A 15,572-nucleotide genomic window follows, 5' to 3' on the forward strand; every position below is an offset into this window, starting at 1 on the left:
TATGGTTCTTGAATTGTCAGAGGCTTAATTATTTTCAGTAAAGTTTTAGTTTTAGGGAGAGATTATACTATTTTAATTGTTAAAAAACTGGTCATCAATATACAATATATGTAGTAGCTATTAGCTAGAATATTTAATAAACAAAACGTTGATCACCAGGGCTGGCTAACGGTTTTGCTGTGTTTTATACTTAGCTGGATTTTGTATGAGAAACCAAATTTTGAAGGGCACTCCATACCCTTAGAGGAAGGAGAATTGGAACTTTCTGGTCTCTGGGGTATAGAAGATAATCTGGAAAGAAACGATGAAGCAGAGTCTGCTAAGCCTGTGGTAATTGGTTCAATCAGACATGTGGTCCAGGTAGGTTACAGTAAAACCAGATTTCATTCATTCATTCAGCAAATATTTATTAAATGCCAGGGACTATTCTTACTTTAAGGGAAATGTTCATTTCAAGTTTATTTAAATAAGTGATAGGGGAAAATATTTGAAGCTTATGGATATTTTTTCTATACTTCTTAGTTAAGTATTTGTGTATTTTAAAGAGATTAGAAAAGAAACATCATTCTAATTGAGTAAAAATATTTCACAATAAAATCCTTATGGTAAATTAATTATATACATTGATCTATCTGTCACTCTTGGCCCTCCCATTTCCATCTCCCAAATACATTTTACTTAATTAGCCTGGTTTCGATGAGTTCTACCTGAACAGATTTTTCTGACTTTATTTTCTGGTTACCGCATGAGTTTAGGTTACCTTGGGTGGCTTAAAGGCACTTTACTTTGGAAAAAATAAATAACCTGAAAATAATTCAGTTGAAGATAACTCTGAGATTTCACGTAGGTTTTTAAAAAATAGGTATTTGAGGCCCTTTTATGGATTGGGTAAAATTTCTTGGGTAAAAGTCATTGATATGGAAGATGTATCAGTCTTTTTTTATGGCTGTTGGGATTTTGATGATTCTTCATCTTCTAAAATTGTAGTTAATGGTGTTTTTCAAGTGGAAAATTAAAACGTCAGTCTTACATAATCAGGATGGGAGTTGGAATGCAATGGGGAGAAAAGGAAGATTCTAAAATGAGAATGGCTAAGAATGAGGAAGCATGAATAACAGGTTTTGGCAGAGGAAAGACTTACCTACTTCCTAGGTCAACATTTCTGTTTGACTTAGACGGTAATTGGTGTTCTAAATGATTTATCTTTTAAAAGTTTTAAGCACATAATGTGATAAGCCTTAAATAGGACATGGGAACCCATTTCTAAATATCCTAGTTGGTGGAACAGTTCACCTGCAGTTTTTATTTATTGCTCAAATAATATTGCCAATAATGGAATGTTTAAAAATATTCAAATCCCACTACCATGAAGTGTCTACTCCCTTCATTTTTTGAATTCTCTACCCTTTCTTGGAGCCCTGGTGGTGTAGTGGTTAAGAGCTTGGCTGTTAACCTAAAGGTCGGAAGTTTGAATCCACCAGTTGCTCCTTGGAAACCCTATGAGGGAGTTCTGCTCTGTCCTATAGGGTCACTATGTGTCAGAATTGACTCCATGGAAACAGGTTTTTTAACCCTTTCTTGGCCATGTTCCCGTGTGCTTTTTCTGTAGTTGTAATCATAGTACAGATACAATGTTGTTCTACTTTTTTCACTTAACACTGCGGTTCTCACTCCTTTTTCTCTCTCCATGCCATTTTCCTAAAGATCACACTCCCATTGGTAAAATCTTTCAGTAATTTGCAAGTGGTGCTAGTATCAGAATGGGGGGGGGGGTGTTTTGGGATTTGGTTTTGTTCCTTTTGGGGTTTGTGTTTTGGGATTTGGGTGTTAAAGAGGCCTCCTGTTTCGCCTGACAATAGCAGACTTAATGTAAATTGCTTTTCATGTTACTACATTGTTTCAGGTTTAACTGAACATCATATTCCATTGAACTGATGTATCATCATTTAGGTTACCTTTCCTTCTGTGGAACTTAAGTTTATTCCTAATTTTTAAATAATATTGCATGAACATTTGTATGCCTTTAATAATTTATAATTTTCTGATTTATTTTCTTGAGATAAAGTTTTCTGAATGGTGTCAGGTTAATGAATTAATTATATTATTTTTACAGAGTATATGCATGTTTTCTTGAAACATGAACATAAGTCACAACATATATTCAAGAGGACCATCTTTTTAGTTCATTAGAGTTGTTCCTTTTGGTAATATTTGAAAGAGTCTCACCTGAGCTCATCTAAGCATCTGCTTTTCTTTCGTAACTCAGAACCTCAGTTCACTTAGCCCAGCAACATAGCAGACGTTCAACAGATACTCAGTTAATGCTTAGGTACTCAGCCAAGAGAAGCTTTTTGAAGAGTGCAGAGCATGGGTGAGTGACTAAAGTGCAGAGATTTGTAAATCACCATAAATGCCTGCCTTCACCTTTACAACTTAGACCAAACCAACATCAGAGAGGTTTAGTCATAGTCAAGGAAAGTTACTACAGGGGACTTATGGTACAAAACAAAGTTGAGAAAGACTTTAATCACACCCATTCTGTAGATTAGAGCCTCTGGCCTTGAATTGTCCCATCTGAGCAAAGGAACCGAAACTCCCATGACCAAGCAAAGCCAAGCAGTTTTTTCAGTGAGGATAAGAGAAATAAATATGCTCCAAAACTCTAATAAAATCCATTTCTGATCTTTGTGTGAATGTCACACCGAGATGTATAATAACTAAAGGAGTGTGTCTGCCCCTCAAAGAGACACACTGTTAAGTCTTGGCTTAAAACAGGAAAGGCATAAAATGGCAGGTGCTCTGTGAAATATATGCGTATATTTAAAGCTTATTTTAATTAGCCACAAAAAAGAATAATGGAGTTAAATACCTAGTGTAATTATTACAAATGTCTATATGTGTTTTTTCAGGATTACAGAATTAGTCAGATTGACTTATTTACTGAACCAGAAGGGTTAGGACTTCAAAATTCCTACTTTGATGATACTGAAGAAATGCAGGTGTTTGGTATAATGCAGAAGACTTGTTCCATTAAAGTACATTGGGGCACGTAAGTATTTTATTTCAAGTACAATTTTAATGAACCTGTTCTGTGAGTGTAGTGCTGGGAGGAGGAATTAAAAGGTAGTTTCTCTAATTTGTTGTCCTGTTAAGTAATTATTAAGTAAAATATATTTTTTATAAGGCATATACAATGCTGAATCTTTTGTACCTATGTTACTATGATTAACGTCTCTTATAAGCAAGAACAGTTTATTGGAGGAAGGGTGGGAAAAAAACTGCATTTATAATGTAGGGCTTTCCTTATCACAGACGAACCTGATTAATGCAGAGCTGAGTAAACAGATTATACTTTCATGGTAGCCCACAGGAGGTAATTTAAAGCTGTGTCTCTGAGATTTCAGATAGAATGGAGCCAACACATGGTTACTTCCTTTAACATTTTTTCACAATGCCGTCCAAAGTCCCTAGGATGTTGGTTTCACAAATCACAGGAAACTGCAAGAGTATTTTGAAAGAAATGGGAATGTCTCAGATAGAGGAGAAATGAGGATAGAAAGTGCAGACTGCAGTACCTTAGAGCAGTGGTCTCTAAAGGGGTTGTACTCTCCCTGGGGCGTGTGGGAGGTCTCCACTGAGATGCAGGAAGAAAACATTAAAGTTTATGTTTTATTTAAAATCTCTTCCTTTTAAAATTATATTTTTGGGCATGTTTTTAATGCACATAATGTATTCAGTGGTAATATATATAATTTATAAATATTTGTATATTCAGAGTATGCTCAAAATTTTTTATGGGATATGCAATAAAAAAAGTTTTCACTTTACCTCAAAGTAAAGTGATACAGAGTATCTCTGCAGTTAGTCCTAAATTATATCTTTTTCACCCTGTTAGTTACAAATCGCAGTTTGCTATTGTTCTCATTTGGAAAGAATTATTTGACCGGATATAGGAATTCAGGGAACTGAAGACCACAGTGTCATTTTTGGTCCTCAGAAATCGGACCTAAAAACTTCTTGGCAACCTGATAGGGAGTATGACTACTGGACCTTGGGCTTGGGGTAGCAGCCATCCTTGAATAGTTGAAAGGTACTCTCTGTTATTTCACAGGAGGTCCCAGGAAAAACCAGTATAAATTATAGAGGCAGATTTTGACTTGAGCTAAAGAAGCACTTTCTCATGGTTAGAGTGGTTAAAATGGAAATGGGCTGCCTTGTCAGGGAGAGGGTTCTCCATCACAGGAGGTGTTTGGGTAAAGATGGGCAACAGTTTATCTAGGATTTTATGAAGCATGAGTTAGATAGCTCCTTCATGACTATTTGTTCATCCGTTTATCTACTTTTTAAATTTTGAAATATAACACACTTAGAAAAGAGTTCATAAAAGATAAGTGTATAGTTAAACAAAAAATAAAGTGAGCACCCATGTAGTCACTACCCAAGTCAAGAAATAGAACACTGCCAGTACCCAAAAAGCCGCCTTGTGCTCCTTCTCAATGCCAGCCTCCTCTATTGGTTAACAACTTCCCTTCCAGAGATGCATGAGATAATAGCAAGGAAAGACTATAGTAATGCTTTATCAGTATACGAAGGCATATTTATTAAGGCAGAATTTAGGGTATGAAGAATAATATTAAGTTAAATATCTCCTTTTCATGTATAAAGTTATTTTCCAAGGACAGTATAAATGTTGCTACTTTAAAATAGTGCACATTCTAAATTATACCATTTGGTACCCGTAGTCCTTGACAAGGGAGCCCTAGTGGCACAGTGGTTAAAGTGCTCAGCTGCTAACTGAAAAGTTGATGGTTCAAACCCACCAGCAGTTCCACGGGAGAAAGATGTGACAATCTGCTTCCAAAAGATGTACAGCCTTGGAAACCCTACGGGGCAGTTCTATTCTGTCCTGTAGGGCCGCTATGAGTCGGAATTGACTCGACAGCAGTGAGTTGGTTTTGGTTTGGGCCTTGACAGGGTGATGAAATTTCTAAAGGTGATTAATTTAAAATTAGGAATTAGGAAAACTACTTTAAATTAGGAATGCCTACTTTAAATATGGCAAGGAATTAGGACTTTAACAAATATGAACTCGAAATAATATCTGTGAGATGTATACATTTTGGTAAATCCATTCATTCATTCATTGAGCATCTACTATGTGCTAGGTGCTTTTCTAGGCACCTAAACAGCAGTGAGCACATAAAACAATATCCCTGCTCTAATGGAGCTGTTAGTCTAGTTGTTGTGTGCCATTGAGTCGATTCCAACTCAAAGACACCCTACAGGACAGGGTAGAACTGCTCCATAGGGTTTCCTAGGCTAGAATCTTTGTGGGAGCAGATTGCCAGCTCTTCCTGGAAAGCAGCTGGGGGTTCGAACTGCTGAGTTTTGGTAAACAAGTCCTTTAAACCACTGTGCCACCAGGGCTCCTTCATTAGTCTAGTAGGAATAGACAGTACAAATGCATACATAATATGTCAGATTATATATTAAAGTAATTAAATGCTACAAACCAAAACACCAAACCCACTGCCACTGAGTCAATTTCGACTCATAGTGACCCTATAGGACAGAGTAAAACTGCCCGATAGGGTTTCCAAGGCTGTAAATCTGTACAGAAGCAGACTGCCACATCTTTCTCCTGTAGGGCAGCTGGTGGGTTCTAATTGGCAGCCTTTTGGTTAGCAGCTGAGTGCTTTAACCGCTGCGCCACCATGGCTCCTTATTAAGTGCTACAAGAAACAAATTATAGAGAGGGATGGTGAGCAGTGCTGTTTTAGATTGGGTGGTCGGGGAAGATCTCTGGCGCCATTTAAGCAGAGACTTGAAGCAAGTGAGGGAGTCAGCGGTGCACATCTGGAGGAGGAGCGAGAGGGGACGTGTCCTATGCAGGAATAACAGCATCTGCAAAAGCCCTGCTTGGTAAGTTTGGGCAACAGCCAGGAGGCCAAGGTGGCTGGAGTAGCGAGCTAGGAGGATGGTGAATGGGAGAGAGGTGGGTGGGCAGGGCCCAACTGTGTCAGGCCTTTTAGGCCTCAGGGAGAATTTTAGATTTAATCTTAAGTGACATGGGAAATCATTGGAGGCTTTTGACCTAACTTGTGTTTTAGAAGGATCACTCTGGCTATTATGTAGAAAATAGACTCTAAAGAAGCAAGGGTGGAAACAAAGAAACCAGTTAGGAGGCTATTGCAGTAATCCAGGCAAGAGGTGATGGTGACTTGAACGGGCTGATAGTGGTAAAGAAGTTGGAAGTGGTCAGATTCTGGGTGAGGGTGACAGTGGTGGGGGAGGTGAGAAGTGGTTAGATTCAGGATAAATTTTGAAGGTAGAACGATATAGTATGCTGACAGGTTGTATGTGGGATACAGGGGCGCTGAAAAATGTCTAGGGTTTTGGACCCCAGCATTTACTGGAATGGAGAAGACTTAGAGGAGCAGGTTGGGAGGGAGAGCGAAATTCAGGATTTTGGTTTTGGACAAGTCTGGGATGCCAACTGCATGTTCAAGTGAGAGCCAGGAAGCTGACTGGATGTGTGAGGCTGGCGCTCAGGGGAGAGGCTGGAGATACAAATTAAGGTATCATCAGCATAGAGAGGTATTTAAACCATGTGCTAGATGAGATCCCAAAGGGAGTGAGTACAGTTAAGAGAAGAGAAGCCATCTGAGCCCTGGGCACTTTTATATTTAGAGATTGGGAAGAAAAAGAGGACTCTCAGCAAAAGAAATGCCTTCATCTCTTTTTGCCTTTAATTTTTTTTATATCAAAGGAATTTATACATATCCTTCCCCCCTCAAAGTATTAGTGTTAATTTGAGAAATGGTACTTTCCTTAGAAAATAATCAGATAGGCATCTGCCAGAATATTTTAATCTCACAATGTCCGGAAGGTTTCATTACTTAGGCTTGGGCTATTCTGAAGCATATTGAGCTACACGTAAGTAATGTTTCTTACCTTTGCAGTAAGTTTCACTTTTGCCCCACGGATGGTAGTTACAATCCTGTTATAGTTTTCAATTTTACAATGAGCTTACATGGTGATAGACATCTTCTTTCTGGCTGTTTGTTCCTGTTGCCGTTATGATAATCGAAAGCCTCCTTCAATGTCGGCTTCACCAATTCACAGTTTGGGCTCATTGTACTTGGTCAGCCACCTTTACAGATCTCCAGATAGAGCCTGGATGGTTTGGGAGATTACAGCTGATAATAAGTACCTGAGCTCACTTTGCTCGGGTCTTAGCTGTGGAGGGAACATCTATAGATTACATTAGGAGATTTATTCCAGGGCCTATTCACTCTAGATTAGGCTCTTCTACACGTATACAAAATAAGGGTATTTCCAAATTCTCATTTGGGGAAATTACTTGCAGACCAACTAAATTCCCCTTTCAGATTCTATAGCGTGTAATTTTTTTTAAATCCCTTTGTTTTAAAGCGGCTATCTAATCCCTACCAGAAGTTAGGGCATATTGGTTTTTTTTTGGTATATTTCTAACAGAAACAAAGAATTTTAGAACTTCAAGGGAGTATGAGATTATCTGGCCGAATACCATCATTTAATCAAGGAAGACAGGCTCTGGTCACTCTCAAAGTTAGGGCTAGTTGTTAGTGGAGCATGCGCTAAAATGCAGATGTTCTGACTGGCATGTCCAGGTACCTTTTTTTTAATGGCTAAATATTCTTTGATCATTTTTGTTATGAAGTATTTGGTATATACAAAAGAATATATGTACATATGTGAGTTTTGAGGTCTAATAATAAAACAAAGCCCCATGTGCCCACCAACCAGTTTACCACCTAGATTGTTACTAACACTGCTGCAGCACCCTGTGTAGCCCGCCCTGGTCCTGTCCTCCTGTCTCCTCCGCACACAGAACCACTGTCCTGAATTTTGGGTTTTTCTCATTTCCTTATTTTACAGTTTCTCCCTATAGTATGTGTCCCTAAAAATATTTTAGTTTTGCTTGTTTTTGAACTTTATGAAATATTATCAAACTCCTCTGTGGCTTCCTTGTTTTACTATACATTGTTTCTAAGATTACCATACTAATGAGTATACTTGTATTTTATTCTATTTTTACTGCTATATAATATTCCAATGTATGTATTTCACTGTGGAGTATACCATACTAGAGCCCAACTTTTTTATTATGAAAGTTTCAAATATATACAAAAGTACAAAGAATAGTTCAGTGCACCCATATACCCTCCACTTAGAGTCAATAATTGTTAACATCTTGCCATATTTGCTTTATTGTTTTTTTCTGAACCATTTGAAAGTAAGTTGTAGATATCACTACCCTTCAACTTTGAAGACTTCAGCATGTATCTCTTTATAATGACCTTCTCCTGCATAACTACACAATCATTACCACACCAAGAAAATTAACAATAAGTCTATGGTAATATCTACTCTATAGCCCATGATCCAATATTCCCAATTGTCTCAGGAATGTCTTTTATAATTTTTTTTTTCTAACCAGGATACAATCAAAGTTCATATTATGCATTTGGCTGTTCTCTTTGGTCTCTTTTAATCTCAAAAGTAGCCTCATTTTTGTTTCCCATGCCACTTACTCTTTAAAGAATTTAGGCCAGCTGCCTTATACAGTGTGCCACATTCTGGATTTGGCAGAGTGTGTTCTCATGGTGTAATTTAACTTGTTCCTCTATCCCCTGAGTTTTCTATATGCTTCACGTTAGGTCTGGAGGTATGATTAGATTCAAGTTGAACAGCTGGACAATGATACTTTATATAGGTAGTGCTACGTATTCAGGTGGCACCTGCTAAGCAATTTACCCGCTAGCAATATCAAGTTTGATCGCTTGGTTAACGTGGTGCCTCTATATCTCTCCGTTATAAAGTACATTTTTCCCTTTGAGATTTATAGCCCACTCTCCCTTGAATAACCTCAAAGTCAGCACATTCATATTTTATCTTCTGGTATCCAGTTGGTTTCTGTAAGTGGCCAACATTCATGTACAGCCGTGTTTGGGGAATAAGACTGTGGTCCACGAAATATCGTTTTTGGTTTAAAAATAAGTGAACAAGATAAGACTAGTTTTCTTTCGTGTGACTCAAAGGATATTTCTAGACGAGTAACTACACAAATGTTTTTAATAAATGTATGGACAGTCGTTATTATTACGTCAACGATATTTATTTGTATGTATATATTTGTTGGGTTTATTTAAAATGTAAGCCCATACTTTGTAGTTGTACTGTTTACTCGTATGATAGGCAAAAGCTCATTACCTAAGTACACAGGGAAGTAAAAGAGTACCTTTAGAAATGGAAAAAAAACACTGCCTGAAGATAGTTTCCCCCGCTCCTGATGGCCTCATGAATAATGTGTTGCAACAGAATTTAGGAAAAATGAATCATGGTCTGTATATGAGTTTTCAGATTCCAGAGTCCACCCAGCATTCATCAATGTCTGCCTGAGTTACCCAGCTGCCCCTCAGGACTCACTGAGGAAGCTCTCTCAGAGCAGCAGTCTTTTCAGATGTGTCAGCTTATGTGTTCTGTTTTTTAACAAATTCCCCTTTAGTCAAAATCACCCTCCTCTGTGTCATGTAATTAAATGACATGCTTCAAGCAAAGTAAAATTTTTAGTGTCAGATGAAGAGATCCTCTCAGAACTCAAATTATAGAAGGAAAGACTTAATGAAAAGGGTACTTTGGTAAGCATCATTTCAAAATCTTACCATCACTTGTTCATGGGCCACCCATTCTGCTTATGAAATATTAAGCCTGTTCCCCTGTGAAGGAGTCAGACTTTGAGTTCCCTGCCTTTGTTAGCCTGACAGTACAATTTACGACAGAACTGCTATTATTCAGTTAGGGTGCAAAATCTACGTGTAGTATGCGGAGATTGCTTTGAGCTCTAAAAAAACATGCAATGCACCCTTAATTGTCATGCTTAAAACGTAAGGAAGTTTAAAGGCACCCCATCCTTAGCCTGTTTCCTTGTGGTTTTAGGGTATAGGGATGGTATTTAAAAGATAAGCCTCTTTTTTTCCTTAAGTTAATTTTTTATTGAAGATATAACATTTCTACAAAAAGGTACACAACAAATCCTAAATGACCACACTGAGTGAATTTTCACAAAGTGAATACATGCTTGTAACCATCATGCAGATCAAGAAATGGGGTGCTGCCAGCATCTCAGCAGCCCCCCTCAAGTCTCCTGCTGGTCATCTCCCCCAACCGCCATCCCAGCAACTATCATCCTGACTTCTGACATTGTGAATAAGTTGTGACCCCCAGCCATATACCACCTGCAACCTCCCAGCATTTTTTCTTTATGTGTGCTGACAGATGTTCAGTAGGACTCTAGTTGTAAGTCCTGTATAGTTAGTTTTAGCAGTTACTGATTTACCTAGGGGATCTTTAACAAAAACCATCACCAAAACCGTGCCCTTGGACCAAAATTGGGAACAAGAGAAAAGCAAAGAGGGATTATTTGACCCATTTTGGTAGTAAAAGATTTCATTTATAGCCCCAACCTTTTCTTGGTACAGCGTTCTGAGGAACATGGTAGAGGACAACTAGGACATTTTAGCTAGAATAACAAAGAATTGGAGAGTATGAGTAGGTAATCACCAAAAATTCTGTTCTTGTTTACAGATGGGGTACATTAACACCTTTCATATAAAAGTCACTTCTCCAGCAATCTAACTTTCCCCAGTCGCTCCCAGGAACCAAGGAATTTATGAGGAGACTTTGCACAGTCTTTAGAGACAGTTCTAATAGGCATGGTTTTCTGGTTTCCTGGCTTGTAGTACATTAGAGGGGGGTGGGGCTGCTGGAGCCCTGACCGCAGCAGAAGTGACAGCTGGCAAGCTGGTAGCAGGGTGGGGTATTGAAAAACCGCAAAAATCAGATCCAAGAGCTCAAAAAGCTTTGCAGCCTGGAAACAAACAGCCTTGAGAGCTTTAAAGCCCCCGAGGACACCGCTGTACATTAAGTCAGGCTCTCAGAGATGATCTTGAGTAATTCTGAAAAGCATAAACCATGTTCAGTGAGCTCTCCGTAGTGAGAAGAATTGCCATAAAAAATGATTAGGAGCCTGACTCTGGAGTCTGCTTGCATCAGCCCTGCCTTTGGTTCTTACAGCTGTGTGGCCTTGGGCAATTTACTTAGCCTCATCTGTAAAATGGGGACAGTAATATTCCTTCCTTGTAGCATTGTTGTGAGGGTTAAATGAAATTCTAGGTGGCATTCCTTATATGTGCTAGGTAGATGTAAGCTTTGGTTATTAGTTTTTGACACCGTGATGCATGATTAGGTGGAACATCCTATTCTTTGGTTACAAATGAGGCATTACCTTTTAAAGTAAAGCTTAAGATTTCCTAGCTAGGGCCTTTCTAAATACATACAGTATTATAAGATTACAGCCATTGAAAACCCTATGGAGCACAGTTCTACTGAAATACGTGGGATCACCATGAGTTGGAATCAACTCGATGGAACTGGTTTGATAAGATAACTGCTTTTATTACTTGGAAGAAATAGAAACTTTTCCACTTAGACTAAGTTAATAATATAAAATTAAAATAAGTGGATAAAGCCAGCCAAGGAGAAAAGTAGAATATCAAGAAGAGGAGCAAATAATGGCTTATTCCTCTTTGCATCTAACATCATTCTAATACTAAGAGTAACCACGCATCATGTCCATCCACATCCTTTCCTGTCCTTTTCCTCTCTAGTCAGTGGGGGCCTGTGTACCAGAGAAGAGCAAAAACTGAAGTAAATGATGAATTGTCTCCATTTCTTTTTTTCCTTGGTGCTTATTTAGATGGCTGATATACGAACAAGCTGGATTTCAGGGTGTGCCTTTCATCCTTGAACCTGGTGAATACCCTGACTTATCCCTCTGGGATACAGAAGAAGCGTACATTGGATCCATGCGGCCTCTGAAAATGGTAAAAATGAAACAGAACAACATGCCCTTGGAGTCAGTGATTCTTTGCTAGCTTGATGTCAGTAATTCACAGGATGTGACTTTGGAGTAATAAAGCTGACTTTTCGAAAACAAGTATGTAGTAGATGGGACCTATCGCTGGATAGAAGTAGTAGAAAGGATAACTTGCTACAGATCAAAAGGCAGATAAGACAATGTCCTTTGCCTCCAAGGTATTCTTAGCCTTACGGGGACACAGATGTGTGCACAAAGCTTCAGCCCGATGTAGGTTTAATAAGTGAAGAAAGTGAAGAATTAAACATTTATGGAAAAACAGGAGGGAAGAGAAATAAATCTCAACTTGCAGGTAACGTGACAGAGAAGGAGGATAATAAGGAAGGCTTCATGATGAATCAAGCTGGGTTTTAAAAAGTGAGCAGGATTATTTTAGATGGAGATGTCAGGGATACACTGCATGAGCAGGGTACGCCAGCGTGAAAACCAGGTGCCATCGAGTCACATCCAACTCATGGCAACTCCATGTGTGCCAGAGTAGAGCCGTGCTTCATATGGTTTCAATGGCTGATCTTGCAGTTGTCTTCAAAGTCAGTTGGAGACAAATCAGGAAGGCAGTTTTTAATCTTCACTTTACCCTTCCCACCAAAGCATTTGGTTTAATTACCTACACATTTACTGATGTTAATGCAAAGGATTTTGGGATTTTTTTTATAAAATTAAACCTACTTTCAAAGAACAAAGTTTTGTTAGCGTTGTGGATGTATGAAAGAATTGTCCCAGGTTTTGAAAACAGTTTTTAAACATTTATGAAACTTCAGTTTATGGCATTCGAAAAGGATTATTTTTGAAGGGGGCACTTACTTGGTTGTATGAGCACTGGTTTGCTGACAAACTCGGCCACGTTCCTTTACAACTACAGTTCATTTGGTGCATTTGAGCACGTTTTGGCTGTACTTTTTTTAAAGTTGGTTAAGATAAATATTGGTGAAAAATATCCTTCGACTTTCCCACTGATGATTTTAACTCTTGACCTGTTTAATATTTTCATGTAATCCCTTTTTCTCTGGTTTATTTTTAGTGAGTTTTTTTGGGGATTAAAAAAAAAATTTTATGATAAAAGTGTAACAACTCCTCATAGATCCATTCTTTGGGATGTTTCAAATTTTCTCCTGTAGTTTATCTAATTATTCCAACAGTCCTTCAGATCTTATTGTGAACTTGTATGGACTTTAACAGGTTTGTTGGCTGTGCATTGCAAAATCAAATGTCACCAGGGGCTGGGCAGGAAGTACAAATGAGTGAGGCTGACTGCGAGTTAAGCTAAGGTGGTGGTGGAGTCCTAAACCAGGGCTTGTGCCCGGCTGAAGGACGTAGTCTGGCACAGGCCTAGTACGTGCAGAAGGTGAAGGCTGCTGCCTGTGAGAATTTGGGTCCAGTGATGTCAGATCTTAGGACTGTTTGTCAAGAGAAGCCAGAAATAAGGATTTTTTATGAGAAATTTTGAGTTTTTTTAAAAAAAAAACCTTAGTGGGTTAAAGAACACACAGACCACCAATGTGGCCCCACTCTTGACTGTCTTCCTCACGTCTTCATCTGCATTGTTGATAATTTTAAAACTGTCTCATGTAAACTAAAACCAACAGGAACTTAATTACACTCTGAGGTTCAGTGACTTACCACCAACTACTATGGGTAATATAAAATGGTGATGTATCAATGAAAACTATTTTTCTTACTCTGATTTTACTTTCCAGGGTGGCCGTAAAGTTGAATTCCCTACAGATCCAAAGGTAAGAGAAAAAATAGTATTTTTGGTTTTATTCTCACCCCATTTCCATGAACATAAATTTTGTGTGACTTCACATCTAAGCCTCCATGAAACATAATTGCAGCCAAAACAATTGCTGCAACTTACATGTGCCATTTTCCAGGCAGCCATTCTCACTAACGGTATGTGTAGCTGTGACCCAAAAGCTTCAGTGTTGTATTAAGTTCATAATCTGTGGTTGGATTTACTAATTGTAGGACCTGTTGCTGCTTGCCAATTAGCCAGGAAACATTTTTTCTTTTCTAGACAAGCTCCCCCACTACTCCAAAATGCTCTTTCTACTATTCCTACGTCTTACTTCTCTGCCACATCCTTTGATGATACATTTCATTTCATATTTAAAGCAACTTTAGAACCCTCTGGTTTCTTAGTTTTGCCTCAATAAACTCCTAAATATCAGTTCTAGACATTGAACAAAAAACAATTATTTACATACTTATGTTTTGAACATTGGCTTTTGGCCATACCACAACAGGAAAAAATAAGATGTTAATTTAGTTAATTTTTAAAATATGATTAGAATGTTTTGTTTTCCAGGATTTACTGGTATTAAATGACTGATTTAATTAGCTTTGTACAAACTGCTGATATATCTCATTTCTGTTGCAGGTAGTTATCTATGAAAAGCCTTTCTTTGAAGGAAAATGTATGGAACTAGAAACAGAAATGTGCAGCTTTATTACAGAAGGAGGTGAAACAGAGCAAACGACTGGAGAGGATGGTTTGCCATTTACGTCAGTGGGGTCTATGAAAGTTCTAAGAGGCATGTAAGTAGATGGGGGTGATCAGCCTCTACGGATTATACTCATGTTCTCCTCAGCTCTTTGTGACCAGGATTTGAGGGGCTGCTTTGGGCAACTAAGCAATGCTGATAAGTTGGCCTGTCAATATTGTTTATTAGTAAATGACAACTTACTTTCTAATTATTATGATCATATTTTCTATTTTATAAATGTTATGCATTTCCTTTAGAAGCATCCGCTGAAATTGGTCTTGTTATGAATAGATAAAAATGCATAATGTTTAATTACCATTTGAAGAAAAGGTATCCAGTTTTACTTGCTGAGGTTTTCAGTCAATTCTTATTAAATGCACATACACGCACACACACACTCCTTTATAGAACTGATCAGTGTTTCTTAGGTTGTTTTCTCAGGGCATTCTGTTATCCTCTTAAATTTTAGAAAAGAATCCCAGTGGTCATAATGCATGAATTCATGTCTGACTTTATAACTATTTGTATTTGTTAATGAAACTGATGTATACATAGGAAAAATTTTAACCCTATTGAAAATTGTTACTCTTCCCATTGCAGTTGGGTTGCCTATGAAAAGTCTGGATTTACAGGTCATCAGTATTTGCTAGAAGAAGGAGAATACAAGGACTGGAAAGACTGGGGAGGTTACAATGGAGAGCTCCAGTCTTTACGACCTATATTAGGTGTAAGTTAAAGAAAAGCTAATGGCTTAATACTTATTTTTTTGTATAATAAATGGCTAACCTTTGATTTAAAAATTTTTTTTCTCAACAGGATTTTTCAAATGCCCACATGATAATGTACAGTGAAAAAAACTTTGGCTGTAAAGGTTCCAGTATTGATGTATTAGGAATTGTTGCCAATTTAAAGGAGACTGGATATGGAGCAAAGACACAGTCTATTAATGTACTGAGTGGAGTGTAAGTGAAATAACATAAACTGGATTTTAACCATGGGTTTCACCTTGGTGTGTGTTAATTTAATAGGAGTATCTGACACAGAGTAGTCATGCAATAAATAAATATCTCAATAGCTAAACAGTCACTTGATATCTACTGCTATAT

At 37.9% G+C, this 15,572-nt stretch overlaps 1 protein-coding gene across 1 annotated transcript in view; it reads left to right on the forward strand.

Annotated features, from left to right (window-relative positions):
* CRYBG1 (crystallin beta-gamma domain containing 1) overlaps positions 1-15,572 on the forward strand; it is a 56,365-nt gene that overhangs the window by 16,784 nt on the left and 24,009 nt on the right. The window contains exons 6-12 of the mRNA XM_023727617.1: positions 195-360; positions 2,910-3,049; positions 11,801-11,927; positions 13,678-13,713; positions 14,361-14,518; positions 15,067-15,193; positions 15,283-15,428. Of these exons, the coding sequence (XP_023583385.1) occupies positions 195-360; positions 2,910-3,049; positions 11,801-11,927; positions 13,678-13,713; positions 14,361-14,518; positions 15,067-15,193; positions 15,283-15,428 (900 nt within the window). The remainder of the gene's footprint in view (positions 1-194; positions 361-2,909; positions 3,050-11,800; positions 11,928-13,677; positions 13,714-14,360; positions 14,519-15,066; positions 15,194-15,282; positions 15,429-15,572) is intronic.

This window comes from Trichechus manatus, unplaced genomic scaffold (genome assembly GCF_000243295.1).
Source record: "Trichechus manatus latirostris isolate Lorelei unplaced genomic scaffold, TriManLat1.0 scaffold00017, whole genome shotgun sequence".
Taxonomy (NCBI): domain Eukaryota; kingdom Metazoa; phylum Chordata; class Mammalia; order Sirenia; family Trichechidae; genus Trichechus; species Trichechus manatus.